This window comes from Podarcis cretensis (assembly GCF_951804945.1).
Source record: "Podarcis cretensis genome assembly, chromosome: 18".
NCBI lineage: Eukaryota > Metazoa > Chordata > Lepidosauria > Squamata > Lacertidae > Podarcis > Podarcis cretensis.
In genome coordinates, this window is record NC_137188.1 from 6,158,227 (window position 1) to 6,175,832 (window position 17,606).

Sequence of the window (17,606 nt, forward strand, 5' to 3'; positions counted from 1 at the left end):
GCAGTGCTCATCTCGCTTTATTGGCCGAGGGAGCCAGTGTACAGCTTCCGGGTCATGTGGCCAGCATGACTAAGCCGCTTCTGGCGAGCCAGCGCAGTGCACGGAAACGCTGTTTACCTTCCAGACGGAGTGGTACCTATTTATCTACTTGCACTTTGACGTGCTTTCGAACTGCTAGGTTGGCCGGAGCAGGGCCTGAGCAACGGGAGCTCACCCCGTCGTTGCGAGGATTCAAACCGCCAACCTTCTGATCAGCAAGTCCTAGGCTCTGTGGTTTAACCCACAGCGCCACCCCTTCTATATATATGTGGTTAAAAATAAATCGAAGTGGGTTCCATCAAAATAATGTAGCTGTTCAGCTGAAACCACAGCAGTACAAAACAAACAAACAGATGGAGCAGTTGAATAAGCATCTATTTAAAGGTATAGCTGTTTTGTTCCCAAAGCAGCTAACCGCAGAAAGAAAGCAGCTCAATCAATACAAAATAGCAGAATACTGTAATCAAAGTATCAGAATAATGCTTTGTTAACCAAACTTAAGCAATATTCAGATGTAAAGCAAATCAAAGCCATCTTTTTGTCAAGCGCAGTAATAAATAACGACAACAGCCTTGCCATCTGGCCTTGATGTCCCCAATGTTACCTTCGTTCCCATGATGTTGGGAGCTTGTGTTCCACAGAGGTGATCCCATGCTACCTGTGGACTGAGTATCTTTTCAAGCCTGTGCTCTTAAGTTTCTGCCCCCTCCCCACGGGTGTTGTGTAAGGCAGGTGAAGCAACGATTGGACCTGTTAGAGAAACGCTCTAGATGCTGCTTTAGATAGTCCCAGTCAACTGGCTGCTCAGTGCCAACAGAAGTGAGAGGAGCACTGGGAGTGATGCAAAATAAGTAGCAGCCTTAGGCCCTTGGGTTTCGAGCTCCTCATCTTGCCAGTGTCAGCATTCCACTGCTTCCACCATTGCTAGAACCCCCGCTGCAGGCTGATGGTCTCTGCTTGAAGGCTGCAAACCACAGGGTAGGCCTTCATAAAATTTCACCCGCCTCCTTTTAAACCAGGAACCGTGATCGGCAGAAGCAGCGCTTGCACTCCATCTGGGAGCAAGAGGAGCGCGAGAGGCTGGAGATCACCCGTGAGAAGCTGGAGTTTGAGCGGTCGCGCCTGGAGAGGGAACGCCTGGAGAGGGAACGCCTGGAGAGAGAGCGCATGCACATCGAGCGTGAGAGGAGGCGGGAGCAGGAGCGCATCCAGCGCGAGAGGGAGGAGCTACGCCGGCAGCACGAGCAGCTGCGCTACGAGCAGGAGAGGCGGGTGGCCCTGAGGAGGCCGTATGACATGGACGGGAGGTAAAGCTCGTCTCTCCCCATGAGCAGACTTCAGGAAATCCCTCTGGTTGTAGAGGGAGGGGTGGGGAACTTGTCATGGTCCCAGCAACATCTAGAGTTGGATTCAGTGTGGTGCCTTTAGCTAGGCAAGCACCGCCCTCCTACCAGCCTGCAAACTGCATATATGTGCTTTTGGAAGCCGGAAGGAGCGGGGGAAATGGGGGGAGAGGGGTAAGTGGATTTCTTTGGTGTCCACACCATTGTGATGTTTGAGACAGATTTACTCAACGATTTACTAACGATTTTAACTGTTTACAATGGTTTTTAAGATAAATTATAAGTTTCCCCCATTCCTTATTAAACATTTGGGTCTTCCTGATTTCCGATTCTTCCAGTCATTTTAGACATTTCAGCACAACCCATCAATTTAGTAGGATTGGTAGTTTAATGGTGAATTTTGGACACAATGGAGAGGTTAAAAGATTTGGATTATCATAAAAGGTGCAGGAGGAAATGATTAACGACAGGACCCGCAAAGGGGAGGAGGGAAGTCCAGGAGATTCTTTAGAATCTTGTTGTATAACTTTACACATGCGTAGAAATTGAGTCCCATTCTTGGCGGGAAAGCATACCTGCGAGAAGGAACAGGATGCTTCCTGTCTATCAGACTAGCTCCAGGACATGTTTTTCCTGCCTGAACATTCTTGGCACATTACTAATACAGTCTTGAGTCAGCAGATTTCCCTAACAATATCCTTTCATGCTCTCTTTAGGCTTCCTTATGCAGGCGTTTGAAGAGCTGTATTGGTCTCTTCATCTATCCTAGCGAGTCAGGACATTCCACACAGTTTGCACTGCTCCAGAGTGGGAAACCTAGAAAATGGTCTTATAACTGATCAGACCATTGGTTCATCTTTGCTGTCTCATGCCAACAAAGGTCTGACATTGAGGGAAACAGACCTTTTTTCCTGTGAAGCTGTCTCTTTGCCACAGCAGGGGCTTTTATCATCAAATTGTAACAACCGTTGTATAGCCTGATGAAACAAATAACAAAGGATTCGGAGGAGGCGAATACTTGGGGGCTTAATTTAGATTAAAGCAGGGAGTAGCCAGTGCAGTGCCCTCCAGGTGCTGTTGGACTACATCTCGCATCATCCCTGCCTGTCAGCCATGCTTGATGGGGTTGATGGCAGTTGAGACAACATCTTAAGGGGGCCACATTAGCTACCCCTGAGTTAAAGCATTCAGTTAAGTGAATTATATGTACTTTAGCGATTGAGGGGCAGAGTATGGTAATCTCTTCTTTATCGAAAGCTGTTTTATTGTCCTTGGGATGTCTTTATTTCCTTCGATCTTTTTTGTCGGGTTGATCTATCAAGAACACAGAGTGGCCAGAAATCTCCTGTGTTGACCTCTTCCTCTACCTCCTTCCTGCCCCCTCGCAGGAGAGACGAACCATATTGGCCAGAGGCAAAGCGGATGGCGTTGGATGACCGCCATCGCTCGGATTTCAGCCGCCAGGACCGGTTCCATGACTTTGATCACAGGGATCGTGGGCGGTACCAATACCATTCCCTGGACAGGTGAGCCAGCAGAGTGATGAGCTTTGCCTCCTGCTGGGGGAGATGCTTATTTATAATAATGTATATGCCTTCAGCGGGTTACGCTGTGGGTTAAACCACAGAGCCTAGGACTTGCCGATCAGAAGGTCGGCGGTTCGAATCCCTGCAACAGGGTGAGCTCCCGTTGCTCGGTCCCTGCTCCTGCCAACCTAGCAGTTCGAAAGGACGTCAAAGTGCAAGTAGATAAATAGGTACCGCTCCGAAGGGAAGGTAAACGGCGTTTCCGTGCGCTGCTCTGGTTTGCCAGAAGCGGCTTAGTCATGGTGGCCACATGACCCGGAAGGTGTACGCCGGCTCCCTCGGCCAATAAAGCGAGATGAGCGCCACAACCCCAGTCGGTCACGACTGGACCTAATGGTCAGGGGTCCCTTTACCTTTACATATGCCTTCAACAGCAAAAATTCCCTGAGCAGGTTATACAGCTCATTTTCTGAATTGTGTTTTACCCAGGCAGAAATTTCTGGGAAGGAAAGTCTGGGGCAGGGGAGATGTGAAAAATACAGTGTCATTCCTACCTAGGGCATCCTAGTTAAAAGGTGCGGGATTTATTTGGGCACCTCCAAAATGAGTCAGTGTTCACTGGCAAAATGCCTTCTGTGGCGAAGGGAGGCGAGGACCTGCTACTGGGTGGCTCTAACAAGCCTACACTGAGATGCCATATCAGTCAGCCCTCGAGTCTACCTGTAACTCCTCCGGAAGGGAGAGCCTTCTCACCACCTGCTGGAGAATCCACACACCTCTTTTCAGCTTTCTGTGTATTGTAACAGTAAGCTGCTTTGGGAACCAGCCTTGGATTTAAAAAGCAGTATATAAATCTGGGAAGAGGACTCTTCAGGTGCCACTAGGCGACAATTCTTATAACCCCTGACCTTGACTTTTGGGGCTGAAAGGAGTTCAAGTCAGCTGGGGGTGGCGTACAGTTTCTGCCCCCTAGGATAAATATGGATTCTATCCTTAAGCAAATGTGGCAGTTGAGTGAGAGTAGCATGAATTTCCTCCTCTATCCAAGAGGAACAGGTTGCTCCTTTAACCTTGAGCCTGATGTCAATTATATTGTTCTTTCCAGGAGAGAAGGGTCACGAGGAATAATGGGAGAGCGAGACGGACAGGTGAGCTGTGTTGGTTGTGAGCCTGGTAATACAAAACCACTTACCGTATTTTTCGCCCCATAGGGCGCACCTAGTTTTTTGGGGGGGAAATAAAGAAAAAAATTATTTCTGGGGATGCAGGCAGCTCTCCGCAAGCCTAGGGAGCCTGGCGGGAACTCCCGGGAGCTCCCAAGGCTTGCGGATAGCTTCCTGAAGCCTGGAGAGCGAGAGGGGTCGGTGCGCACCGACCCCTCTTGCTCTCCAGGCTTCCGTGAAAGCCTGAATTCGCCCCATAGGATGCACACACATTTCTCCTTCATTTTTGGAGGGGAAAAAGTGCGTGCTATAGGGCGAAAAATACGGTAAGACTAAAAGCTGCTTGCTTTCTTCGAGTGCATGACACCATTTCCTGTCTCTGCTCCTGCAGCATCACACAGATGACCACCATGGGGGACCAGAACGCCACTCACGGGATGGCTGGAGCAGCTATGGGTCTGACAGGCGCTTGAGCGAGGGGCGGGGGATAACCCCACATTCCCGGTGAGTGTACTCAGGTGGTGGTGGAGCAGCCGCCACACCAGCGCTTAAGTCTTGGTGTCCTTGCATATATGGAGCAGCTTAACTGTTTTTCTTAATAGTTTTGTCGCCCAAGAGGCTCACAGTTGAAGAAAGGAGTGTGTTTTCAGCAGGGCAGAATAACCATAGAATTGCAGAGTTGGAAGGGTCTAGACCCGTGGTTCCCAACATGGGGCACATGTCCCACAGGGGGGCGATTTTTATTTTTAAGGGGGGCAGTTTGAGAATGAGCTATTAACAGTTAATGGCCTTTTAGGCTCCCTCCACATGAATAGTTCACTTTTTGAATAATAAGAATTATATGTCACGGGGGAGTGGGGGTGCAGTGCATCAGGATTTTAGAGGTGCTTAGGTGAGGCATGGCCAAAGAAATGTTGGGAACCACTGGTCTAGACTCAGGGGTCATCTAGTGCGACCCCATGCAATGCAGGAATAAGAGGTTGGGTAAATAATGCTGCTGAAAATACAATCAGCTTTAAAAGAAAAAGAAATATTACCAATCTTCATTACCAATCTGCATTTGAAACAAAAAGCAGTCTTGTTTTTTAGATTACTCCTGCTGACATAACAGGCAATCTTAGAGGGTTTGATCCTAAAGGGAGGGTGTTTTTCAAGATAATGCTCGCCACCTACATTTTTCTTTTTTAAGTACTTGTATCTGTTAAAAAAAAGGCCACTGCGGCGTAAGATGTTCGCTTTTTGTTTTGTTTTTTAAGGTGATTAACTAATTAAAAGCCTTGCTTTTATTCCACCTTGAGAAGACACTCAAGACTTGCTCTTTGGCGAGTTGCTGAAGAAAGTGTATTCTGCAGCTGAGGAGGTCAGCCACCAGGAATGTCACTCTGGCAGTCCTGACTCAGCCTAAGTGGAAACTTGCGTTGAGCCTTCATTGTGGCAGAACATGAAGGCTTCGGGGCTGCTTTAAAGCTTTATAGGTCATCAGCACACTGAAGTGAGCCCAGAAGGAAGAAGGGAGACCGTTTTGGAGCTTTGATACATTCTGCCCAAGCACCTTCCGAACGAAGAGGTGCAAGATCCTGCAGCAGCTGGAGACTCTGAGCCGTCATAATAGAATTTGATTTCCATGATCTTACCTAAGGACATTAAAAACTGCCTTACAGCAGCAGGGCCAGGAGGCACATTTTGAGAGGGTGCTGTGGGTGCCAGTCACAAAATGGCTAGAGTGGGGGTGTGGGGGCTGCCACATCTAAAAGAGCAGCAAAGTGAACTGAACCATGAAATTGTGTTGGCATGCCTTTACCTGGTGCAGAACTCTCCATGGACGTCTCGTTCTCTTACAACAGCAGTGGCGCCTACCTGACAGGTGCCGGAACTGAGTTCTAGCTGGGGGGGAAATAAGCGCTGCCCTTGCCCCATCAGCTGTCCCGTTAAATGGGGACAGGGAGGCCCCTGCATCGGCCACTAGCTCACTCACATAGAGAAGCTGTTTTCTTCTCTCCACTGTTCGGAACAGATGGGAGAGGGGGCATCTAGTCCTGGCATGCAGTGAAACTTGGGCTTGTTTCAATGTGTGTGTTTGGTATAGGAGAGGCCAAGCCAGTGCAAACAGGAACTGAGCAGGAATTGCAAAAGGGCCTCTCATTTTGGATGGGATACCCAGAGAAACCTTTTGTGGGCTGCCTAGGAGGCAGCATCAGACCCACAGACGCCACTCCAGTCACCTCTGCCTTGATGGAGCGAGGGTCCACCTAGTCCCTGCATCCCATTTCCAACCGCTGCCAGCTATGGTACTCCCAAAAAGTATCCCAAGCATGGCACGGCAGCAATGCTGTCCTCCACTGCCTGCCCCCAAAATCTGGTATTCAGTGGTGGAACACAGAGGCTCCATTTTTCTATCATGGCCCAGAGAGAGAGAAAGAAAGAAACTTTGAGGAAATATAGCTATCAAAGTTGAGAATTCAAAATATTTGCCTGTGTGTGTTTTGAAGGGATTTAAATGTTTCTTCTAGTAAAAGGTAAAGGTACCCCTGCCCGTACGGGCCAGTCTTGACAGACTCTGGGGTTGTGCGCCCATCTCACTTAAGAGGCCAGGGGCCAGCGCTGTCCGGAGACACTTCCGGGTCACGTGGCCAGCGTGACATCGCTGCTCTGGCCAGAGCCAGAGCCGCACACGGAAACGCCGTTTACCTTCCCGCTGGTAAGCGGTCCCTATTTATCTACTTGCACCCGGAGGTGCTTTCAAACTGCTAGGTTGGCAGGCGCTGGGACCGAGCAGCGGGAGCGCACCCCGCCGCAGGGATTCGAACCGCCGACCTTTCGATCGGCAAGCCCTAGGCGCTGAGGCTTTAACCCACAGCGCCACCTGCGTCCCTGCATGTTTCTTCTGCAGGTAGATAAAAAAAGTGTCTTTAAAATTAAGTAAACCTTGCACTTATTTTTTTTTTTCCAGAGATGGGCGTGACTGGGGGGATCATGGTAGAAAATTCGAAGATCGCTCCTGGCAGAGCAGCACTGGGGGTGCGATGGGGCGAGATCATGACCGGTGGCGAGGTAACTCTCTTCCTGTTCAGCTGTTGGGTTCTCTCTCTCTCCCCGCCCCCAGGGATGCTGATGCTAAGCTCTACTCAAAAGTAGCCGCATAGAAATCAGTGGACCCAAGTTGGTTGTGTCCTTCAGTAGTCCCAGTGGTGGGTACTTGTGTGAAGAGCCTGTTAGATAGACAAGGGAAGGGTGGAAGAGAGAAGCAGTGTTTCTCCACCAGGGAGGATATCTGAAAATTGGGGAGAGTGTTTCGAAAAACATGTACTGCAGAAGTAAGAAAAATTAAATGTCGCAAAGTTTCAATCCATCCGAAAACTGAAATAAAATACTTAAGAGGAGCTAAGTTTTAAGGGGGACGTGGGATTTTTATGTTGGCTAAAGGGGCAAATGGGCTTCAAAAGGTTGGGAGACGCTGAGCAGCAGGGCATATTTGTTGTTACTTGGAATCCTGTGAAATTTGCCAAGCTGCTGTCTCTGCCTCAGTTCCTGCTCTGTAAAATCGAAACATTGATTGCCCTACTCAATAGGGGTACCACCAGGACACTTTAGCCTTGCAGGCTCACAATCACTCTGCTTTCAAAGCTCTTGGGGGGGGGGGGCTTTTTTTGGCCTTTTTGCTGTAGTTCAAGGGAGAAAAACATGATAAACTAGGCTAAGAGCATCTCAGATGTATTTAGTGTGCCCTGCCCTTAAACTTCCTCTTGGTTTTTTGCCAGGTGGGGGCAGAGGGAGGCGTGGCCACATCTTTCATCGAGGCGGAATGTCTGGGTAAGAAGCCTCTTTCAGCCTTGCCTTCAGAATTAATTACTTCATAAAATTAATAATTGTTTACTGTTCTATATTTATATATACCCTGCCTTTTCCCCTGACAGGGACTCAAGAGACTTACACACAGCTTGATTGTAAAACAAAAACCCTCAAATCAGGTTTAAAAAATAATTAAAAAAAAAATGATTGGTTAAAACAAGTTTTTTAAAAAACCAATTAAAAAAATTAAAGTAAGTACAGTGGTGCCTCGCAAGACGAAAAGAATCCGTTCCGCGAGTCTCTTCGTCTTGCAGTTTTTTCGTCTTGCGAAGCAAGCCCATTAGCGGATTAGCGCTATTAGCGGCTTAGCGGATCAGCTGATAAGCGGCTTAGCGGCTTAGAAAAAGGGGGGGGGAAACCCGCAGGAACTCGCAAGACATTTTCGTCTTGCGAAGCAAGCCCATAGGAAATTTGTTTTGCGAAGCACCTCCAAAACGGAAAACCCTTTCGTCTAGCGAGTTTTCCGTCTTGCGAGGCATTTGTCTTGCGGGGCACCACTGTAATAAAGCAACTACATTTGTCTTTTTTCTTGTTCTGTGTTGCATCCAACTGCTCTCCCCGCCCCGATCTCAGAACAACTCTTTCCAAATCTACCTCCCGGCTTCACTAACAAGAGTGACTGTTTTTTGGCATTGCGTTACCTAATTGCTGCCTTACACACACATCCTGTGAGGTCTGGTGGCACTAGAGATGCCACTGCCATTTAATTTCCTCTTCTGTCTGAGCGTTATCTAGTTGACAGTTCTTGTTGCATAACCTCCTCCTCCAGCAAGGCCAAACAAACCCACAGCCCCATTGCTGCTGTTGCTCCTTTCGAGTTCCACAGTGTTGCTTTCTTTTCTTTTTTAAAAAAGTTCAGTTTTAACTTTCATGTTCACCTTGGCTTATCACACCTTTATTTAAAGAAAAGAAAAATATTGTGCACAAGCACAGGTCAAAAACTTGATTTCCAGGTTTGGGGAACTGCAGTAGGGAAGAGAGGGCTCAATTCATGTTTGCAGGTTTCCCCCGGGCGTCTGGTCGGCCTCTGAGAACAGGAGGCTGGACTAGATGGGCCCATTGGCTTGATCCAGAAGGTTCATCTTACACTATTAAGTGTTTGACCCAGTCCTGCTCACGAGGGCAAGAGTTTCCTTGCCACTTTCCCTGCACCTGGTGCTCAAATCATAGCTGTCAACCGTCCCTTATTTGGCGGGAAAGTCCCTTATTGTTGATGTCCCTTAAATTTCCCGGGGTTCATAGGAAGCAGCTCCTCTCCCTCCCTCCCTGCCGGCCAGGGAGGAGGGAGGCTCCAACTGTGTTGCTTGGCTGTGTTGCTCACCCAATAAGGAGCCTAAGAACGACTGGGGGGGTGGAGCTTGCATGCCTTGTGCCGATCAAATCGGCCGCCTTGCCTGGGGACTCGCCTTTGCTCAGCGCTTCCCAGCGGAGAGGTGACGGTGGTTTTCCTTGCTGCATCCCCTTTGACGGGTTGCTGCGCTGTGGGAACCACCGCTTGAGGCTTCGTTTGGCTGCCGGCTGGGCTTTCTGCTTTTGGCTCGGAGGGGCTCAGAAGTCGAACATACCTGTGCTCTGAAAATCCCTTATTTTGGCTGCTGATCCCTTATTTTCGAGGCTGCTGGTCCCTTATTTTCAAATCTGTAAGTTGACAGCTATGGCTCAAATGGACCCCTCCCACACAACCCCCAAAGCTTCAGGACCCCGCTGCAGATTTGAGTCCTGGCAGACTGACATGCAAGGCAATATGCAATAACTTTTGTTTGTTTGTTTGTTCCCCAATTTTTAAAATTGATTTTCCAAAAATTTAAACAAAAATCTTAACCGTATTTAAACCAATCTTAGTGACATTGTTAAGTGACTTCCTCGAATCCCCCTAGTTGAATTTCAGTGTATATCATTTTAACAGTTTTCCAAAACCAATTTTCTCATAAAATTAACTTAACATCTTTCTTTCTTTCTATTTTAGCTTTAAACATATTAATTCCTAACATTACATATTTAAATCCTAAACCTATTTGATATTTGCAAGCTTTTCCAATTAAGTTAACTAAATAGTCTTTGAATTTCATCCATTCCTCCTGGTACTCCTCCTCCTTCTGGTCACGGGCTCTTCTAGTCAGGTTGGCTAGCTCCGAAAAATCCATCATCTTCATCTGCCATTCCTCCACTGTTGGGACTTCTTGTGTTTTCCAATTCTTAGCTAACAAAATTCTTGCTGCAGTTGTGGCATACAAAAACAATTTAACATCTTTCTTGGGCAATTCCAAACCTGTTATTCCAAGAAGAAAGGCCTCTGGTTTCTTAATGAATGTATATTTCAACATTTTTTTCAATCTTCTCCCAGAAGTCTTTCACCTTGGGGCAGGTCCACCACATATGATGAAAGGCACCCTCCTCTTCTTTACATTTTCAACATCACTGTTGTGGTAAATCTTTGCTAATTTTACAGGGGTTAAGTACCATCTATACATCATTTTCCATAATATTTTCCTTTGACACCGTACATGCTGTGAACTTGACCCCTTTCTTCCACAGTCTTTCCCAGTCTTCAAACATTATGTTGCGTCCCACATCTCTTGCCCAGTCTGTCGTCACAGATTTAACTTGTTCATCCTTTGTATGCCATTCCAATAATAAATTAGACATTTTAGACGAATTTGTTAACTTTAGAGTCCAACAGCTCCGTTTCCAACTTAGTTTTTTAAAACTTTTGTTTGTTTTCTGTTGGTTTGTGATCCCTTCCTTAGGCGGGGAGGATTCTTGCCAAGTGCCCCGCCAGCCCCGGCATCTCACAGCGAAGAGTCACAAGGAGAAAGCTTCTCGGGACAAGACAGAGGAAGCAGGCCTGTCGACCCTCGCTTCAGCCGCCGCTACTGAATGTTCCAGCGTCGTTGTTGTTTTTTTAACTGTACAAATGGCAACAGATGGGGGAAAACACACACACACACACACACACACACACACACACACACTCTACTGCTACTCCTCCCCACCCCCAGTGTACCACTGACTGTGACTTTTAAGTTAACCTTCATTGTTTTACTTCATAGCTCAATATGTGAAAGAAACAAAAGCCATTCGGGTTTTTTGGTAACGTGTATTTTCTGTATGTGACCCCCCCCTCCTCCGCACACACACGCAAACTTGCCCTCCTCTCCCCACCCCCCTCATTAAAAGAAAATGTTTCTTTTACGGGGCATTCCATTTTCTATAAATAAATAAATAAACCCAGTTTACAATTATGTGACATCTGCTTTTTTTGGAAGTCTTTTTCATGATCTTGGTTTTCCCCCCAAAATCGTATATTTTGAGGAGGGGTGTTGGAATTGCAATCAAAGTTAGAGAATAGGAAGGTGAATGGAGCTGTCTTAAATTTGAAATCAGTTTTTTGCTCCTGATGGAACTGGGAATGATCTTCTGTTGAGTAACAAGTCTTATATATTGCTTATCTGGTGACATGTTCAGCAGGCAATAATTTTGAACGCATACACAGTAGTGGTGTGCTTCAGATTCAAGTGAGCTGCTTTGGGCAAGTGTCCTTTCATACTGCATCACGGTGTGGTACGCTGCTTTGACATCATCTGATAGGAAGTGCCTACAGAGGGTGGTGAATACAGCACAAGATACTATGGGCTGTCCCGTGAATCCGCTGGATAAAATAGAGGAAGAAGAGTGAAGAAAATTCTCAGGGATGATTCACACCCTGGCTGGCACTTCCTTGATCTCCTGCCTTCAGGCAGAAGATATAGAAGCAGGATTAGTCACACCAACAGGGTAAAGAAGAGCTTCTGTCCATGGGCTGTTAGGCTGCTGAATGAAAAGATAACAACAGGGCAACTGACTTTCGGGTATGTTGGGTGTGCGTCAGTAAACGAGGGGAATTAAGACTTAAGCTGAGGGGGGGCGGGTTCTCGTGTAATCTCACTGTATACAAGTTGTACAAGTGACAATAAAGTATTTCAGTTTGGGACGTGTGGAGCTTGTCTAAAGCAGGATCTTTCCGAAGCGCAGACCTCTATAGCAAGTTGAAGACAGTGTCCAGTGTTACTTCTGCCCAGAATAGACTGGTGGAAATTGATCAGCACAGCTAGCTCAGATCCATTCCTTTCAGTGTTCTATTCTGAGTACCCATTGAAAATGGTAGACCTAAGGTGTGTCAATTTTAATGCTTACTCTTGAGTACGGCTCACGTTGGATACAACCCAGCCCCAAAACTGACATGTTTCTCCTGCTTGCCATGTAAGGAAAAGGCCCGGTTGGGTAGATTTGGAAACAGGTTGGGGGGGGGGGTTGACCCTCAGACACCAAGCCCAAACCCCAATCCTATAACAATACATAAAACATCCCAGAGAAGCATGTGCGGTAGGAGGTGGCAAATATCCTCTGCCTCCAGGACCGCAGTCCTTCATGGGGAACCTTCGAAAGGTCACATGTCAGTCAGGGCCAGAAGCAAAATCCCAGACACTGGTCAGAGGTTTACTAGTCAGAGGTTTCTACAGGGGCTGAGAGTGTGTAGCAGTCAGGTGCAGCTGGGGGGGGGTAGCATTGCTCACCTGGCTTCCCAATGTGCTGCAAAGGGAGCCGGAGCAGCCAGGCTGTGGAGAAATCAGTGCTCGGTAGGCTAAGCAGTGGCACCAATCCGACACTCGTGCTGTTGCGCCGGTGCTCACCTCCCCACTGCTGGTGGTGGTGTCACTGTTTAAGCCATGGGTAGTGGGTTAAAGCCTCACCGCCTAGGACTTGCCAATCGAAAGGTCGGCGGTTCGAATCCCTGCGGCGGGGTGCGCTCCCGCTGCTCGGTCCCAGCGCCTGCCAACCTAGCAGTTCGAAAGCACCTCCGGGTGCAAGTAGATAAATAGGGACCGCTTACCAGTGGGAAGGTAAACGGCGTTTCCGTGTGCGGCTCTGGCTCGCCAGAGCAGCAATGTCACGCTGGCCATGTGACCCAGAAGTGTCTCCGGACAGCGCTGGCCCCTGGCCTCTTAAGTGAGATGGGCGCACAACCCCAGAGTGTCAAGACTGGCCCGTACCGGCAGGGGTACCTTTACCTTTACCTTTAGGCAAACTAAGGCCCGGGGGCCGGATCTGGCCCAATCGCCTTCTCAATCCAGCCCACGGACGGTCTGGGAATCAGCGTGTTTTTACATGAGTAGAATGTGGGTTTTATTTAAAATGCATCTCTGGGTTATTTAGTGGGGCCTGCCTGGTGTTTTTACATGAGTAGAATGTGTGCTTTTATTTAAAACGCATGTCTGGCTTATTAGTGGGGCCTGCCTGGTGTTTTTACATGAGTAGAATGTGTGCTTTTATTTACCGTATTTTTCACTCTATAGGACGCACTTTTTCCCCTCCAAAATTTAAGGGGAAATATATTTGCGTCCTATAGAGCGAATGCAGGCTGTGCGGCTAAGCCCAAAGCCAGAACAGGGAGATGGAGCGCTGCGGAGTGCTCCATCTCGCTGTTCTAGCTTGGGGATGGCTGCGCGCAAAGCCTCTGCAGAGGCTTCACCCCGCTGTCCTGCAGAGGCTAGCAAGGCTGTTCCCAAGCCAGAACAGCGAGACAGAGGGCTCCGTCTCTTCTAGCTTGGGGACGGCTGCGCGCAAAGGAAGGCTGTTCCCAAGCCAGAACAGCGAGACGGAGGGCTCCGTCTCTTCTAGCTTGGGGATGGCTGCGCGCAAAGCCTCTGCGGGGCAGTGGGGTGCTGCGCTCCAAAGGCTTCAGAGATCTCTGAGGCTGGCGGTGGGGAAAAGCAGTGCTTCACCCCACCTCCAGCCCCACAAGCTTGGTTGGATGCACCTTGAACGCACCTTGCCTTAGAGGGGGAGAATAAGAAAAAAAATGTTTTCCCCTGTTCTCCCCCTCCTATGGTCCGGTGCGTCCTATAGAGCGAAAAATACGGTAAGTTGCATCTCTGGGTTATTTGTGGGGCATAGGAATTCATGGGGTTTTTTTTCCCTTCAAAATATAGTCCTGCCCCCCACAAGGTCTGAGGGACAGTGGACCGGCCCCCTGCTGAAAAAGTTTGCTGACCCCCTGATTTAAGCACACATTGCAGCCAGGCGCATGAGGAGGGGATGTGGCAATGCCACTGAAGGGTGTGGTCTTGTGGGAATCCTGAAGGGCCACATTTCACCATAACGGTGAAAGACAAGGCAAAGCTGAAGAGTGCAGTGCTTTGCACACGCAATAGTATTGTTGCCCTCCCAAGCAGTGCCTGGAATGAAGGTCAGTGGAGGCTGACACAAAGTCAATAAGACCCCCTGGAACCGCACCTATCTTAATAGGCTCTGGAGAGGTCGTGCAAGACCTCTGGGAAGCTGTGAAAGCTTTCCAGAGGCCTCACGCAATCTTCCCAAAGCCCAGTAAGCAAGGCGGAGAGCTCGAAAACTTTTCCTTACCGGGAAAACAGCACAGGGAGAGCTTTTTAAAGCCTTTCTTACAGGGTTCCAGACAGGTCATAAGAAATCTCAGGAGATCTTGTTGTAAACAAAAATTGCCCTTTTCCTTTACGGGGTATCCAAGAGCCCATATATAGTCCTTACATAGGTTCCCTATTGGTAGGAGAAAATAACAGAGGCCAACCAGAGAATATTGAGAAGCAAAGCAGCTAGTAAGCCTGATCTTTAGTGAACTGTTGCAACAGGGTGCTCCCCTCACCCGCAGGAGAGAGGAGGGACCCAGAAAAATGGTGTGCAAGGCCTTATAAAGACTTTTGAAATTGCCACCCTGTAGATCCAGACCTGCGGGACGCAGGTGGCGCTGTGGGTTAAAGCCTCAGCGCCTAGGGCTTGCCGATCGAAAGGTCGGCGGTTCGAATCCCTGCGGCGGGGTACGCTCCCGCTGCTCGGTCCCAGCGCCTGCCAACCTAGCAGTTCGAAAGCACCTCCGGGTGCAAGTAGATAAATAGGGACCGCTTACCAGCGGGAAGGTAAACGGCGTTTCCGTGTGCGGCTCTGGCTCGCCAGAGCAGCGATGTCACGCTGGCCACGTGACCCGGAAGTGTCTCCGGACAGCGCTGGCCCCTGGCCTCTTAAGTGAGATGGGCGCACAACCCCAGAGTCTGTCAAGACTGGCCCGTACGGGCAGGGGTACCTTTACCTTTACCTTTAGATCCAGACCACCCTTAGAAACAGCATACATACATCACAGAAGGGGTGTAACCTAAGACCACCCCCAGATACATCATACCTACATCACAGAAAAGGCGGTTTAAACAGAAATTTAAATGTTGTTTTTCTCTTGTACTTGTTTATCTCCTGTCTGACAGGTTACTTGATTGGATTGCCTGGGGAGCCTGGCCAGTCTTTTGTAATGATAAATACTTAGTTCCTGGGCCAGGTCACAGGCTCACACCCTATTCAAACACAGACATACCCTTAAGACAGGATTTGTGAAGGAAAAGACAATGGGGAGGCTTTTCCATTTTCCTTGACCTTGCAGAGAAGTCATTTGCTCAGTATAGGAATCAAAATGGCTTCAGGTCGGTCTTCCTGTGCTGATCTATGTACGTGCGGTTATGAACATTACCATATATCTAAGACCTCAAAGTTCCTATCACAATCTCGGGACCACCTCTTCCAGCGGTTCCTTCCCTTTCCATCATTTATCTTCACACCACCTGGGCAAAGCTGTAACCATGTAAGTAAATCACACACAAGTTGTCTGTCTACTTGCATATACTGCCTGAGCATAAGGTCAAAGGGTTCACAGCATTAACACACCAGTAGATTTCCCCATTGCTCACTGGAAGGACAGATTGTGAAGCTGAGGCTCCAGTACTTTGGCCACCTCATGAGAAGAGAAGACTCCCTGGAGAAGACCCTGATGTTGGGAAAGATGGAGGGCACAAGGAGAAGGGGGCGACATTTTCGTCTTGCGAAGGAAGCCCATAGGGAAATTCGTCTCGCGAAGCACCTCCAAAACGGAAAACCCTTTCGTCTAGCGGGTTTTTCTTGCGAGGCATTCGTCTTGTGGGGCACCACTGTATGTATCAAGGCTTTGAGGTTAGACCACTGAAGAAGCCCGGAAAACTGCATTGGGAGTGTGCTACCAGCAAGCCCCATAGAAGGGCCCCATCGGGGGCAAACAGCGACCTCTTGATTACTTGGACTGCCAGGGTGAAACGGGTGCAAAACGCTGGCACCCTGTTACAACTTCATCAACATCCATCTACAACTTCACTAGCATCTCTCAGTACAGTGGTACCTCACGTTAAGTACTTAATTCGTTCCGGAGGTCCGTACTTAACCTGAAACTGTTCTTAACCTGAAGCCCACTTTAGCTAATGGGGCCTCCTCCTGCTGCTGCTGCCGTGCCACCGGAACACGATTTCTGTTCTCATCCTAAAGCAAAGTTCTTAACCTGAAGCACTATTTCTGGGTTAGTGGAGTCTGTAACCTGACGCGTATGTAACCCGAGGTACCACTGTATCGTGAACAACACCAAACTTGCCCTTTGTTGGTATCTTCATGAACTTACCTGAAAACATAAATAAAACAAAAGACTGAGTTAAGCATTTGAAAAATCCATTGAAACCAGACATTATAGGTTCATCTTAGGTGGGGTAGTTTGTAAGTCTCTGTGGCTTTCTACAAGGTTTTGTATATTTCAGAAGATTGATAAAGAATGTATAATTATTTTGGTAATTATTGTGTGTATATTAGTTGCCAATGTGTTGCATGGGTCCAGAACAGAACAGAGCAAGGCAAGCCTGTGTCTCCAGCATCAGCTTATTGAGCTCCGTCTGAAGATGACACTGCACCCAACCAGAAGTGGGAAAAGGACCAGTGGTAGCAGCATGGAATCAGATGCTGGATAGCCATCGGTCATGAACACTTTAGTTGAGATTCCTGCAGTGTAGGGGTTTGGACAATGTAGGGATGCGGGTGGCGCTGTGGGTTAAACCACAGAGCCTAGGACCTGCCGATCAGAAGGTCGGCAGTTTGAATCCCCGCGACGGGGTGAGCTCCCGTTTCTCGGTCCCTGCTCCTGCCCACATAGCAGTTCGAAAGCACGTCAAAGTGCAAGTAGATAAATAGGTACCGCTCTGGCGGGAAGGTAAACGGCGTTTCCGTGCGCTGCTCTGGTTCGCCAGAAGTGGCTTAGTCATGCTGGCCACATGACCCGGAAGCTGTACGCCGGCTCCCCCGGCCAGTAAAGCGAGACGAGCGCCACAACCCCTTAGTGATCTAAGGTGAGCTCCCGTTGCTCAGTCCCTGCTCCTGCCAACCTAGCAGTTCGAAAGCACGTCAAAGTGCAAGTAGATAAATAGGTACTGCTCCGGCGGGAAGGGGTTGCGGCGCTCGTCTTGCTTTACTGGCCGGGGGAGCCGGCGTACAGCTTCCGGGTCATGTGGCCAGCATGACTAAGCCGCTTCTGGCGAACCAGAGCAGCACACGGAAACACGGTTTACCTTCCTGCCGGAGCGGTACCTATTTATCTACTTGCATTTTGATGTGCTTTCGAACTGCTAGGTTGGCAGGAGCAGGGACTGAGCAACGTGAGCTCACCTTAGATCACTCCGTCGTGGGGATTCGAACCGCTGACCTTCTGATCAGCAAGTCCTAGGTTCTGTGGTTTAACCCACAGCACCACCCGCGTCCCTTCAAAAATAGTATGCAGCTCATAAAACATTTTTACTAGGAAAAAACAACTTTTGAAGAGAAATGGTGGGACTTTAACTGGC

General features: G+C 48.6%; 1 protein-coding gene across 1 annotated transcript in view; it reads left to right on the forward strand.

The window, feature by feature from the left end:
* LOC307206967 (scaffold attachment factor B1-like) overlaps positions 1 to 11,162 on the forward strand; it is a 39,855-nt gene extending 28,693 nt beyond the window's left edge. The window contains exons 15-21 of the mRNA XM_079960510.1: positions 1,059 to 1,346; positions 2,771 to 2,908; positions 4,014 to 4,056; positions 4,463 to 4,575; positions 7,022 to 7,122; positions 7,830 to 7,881; positions 10,668 to 11,162. Coding sequence (XP_079816636.1) covers positions 1,059 to 1,346; positions 2,771 to 2,908; positions 4,014 to 4,056; positions 4,463 to 4,575; positions 7,022 to 7,122; positions 7,830 to 7,881; positions 10,668 to 10,797 — 865 coding nt within the window. The 3' untranslated portion in view covers positions 10,798 to 11,162. The remainder of the gene's footprint in view (positions 1 to 1,058; positions 1,347 to 2,770; positions 2,909 to 4,013; positions 4,057 to 4,462; positions 4,576 to 7,021; positions 7,123 to 7,829; positions 7,882 to 10,667) is intronic.
* The last annotated feature ends 6,444 nt before the right edge of the window (positions 11,163 to 17,606 follow it).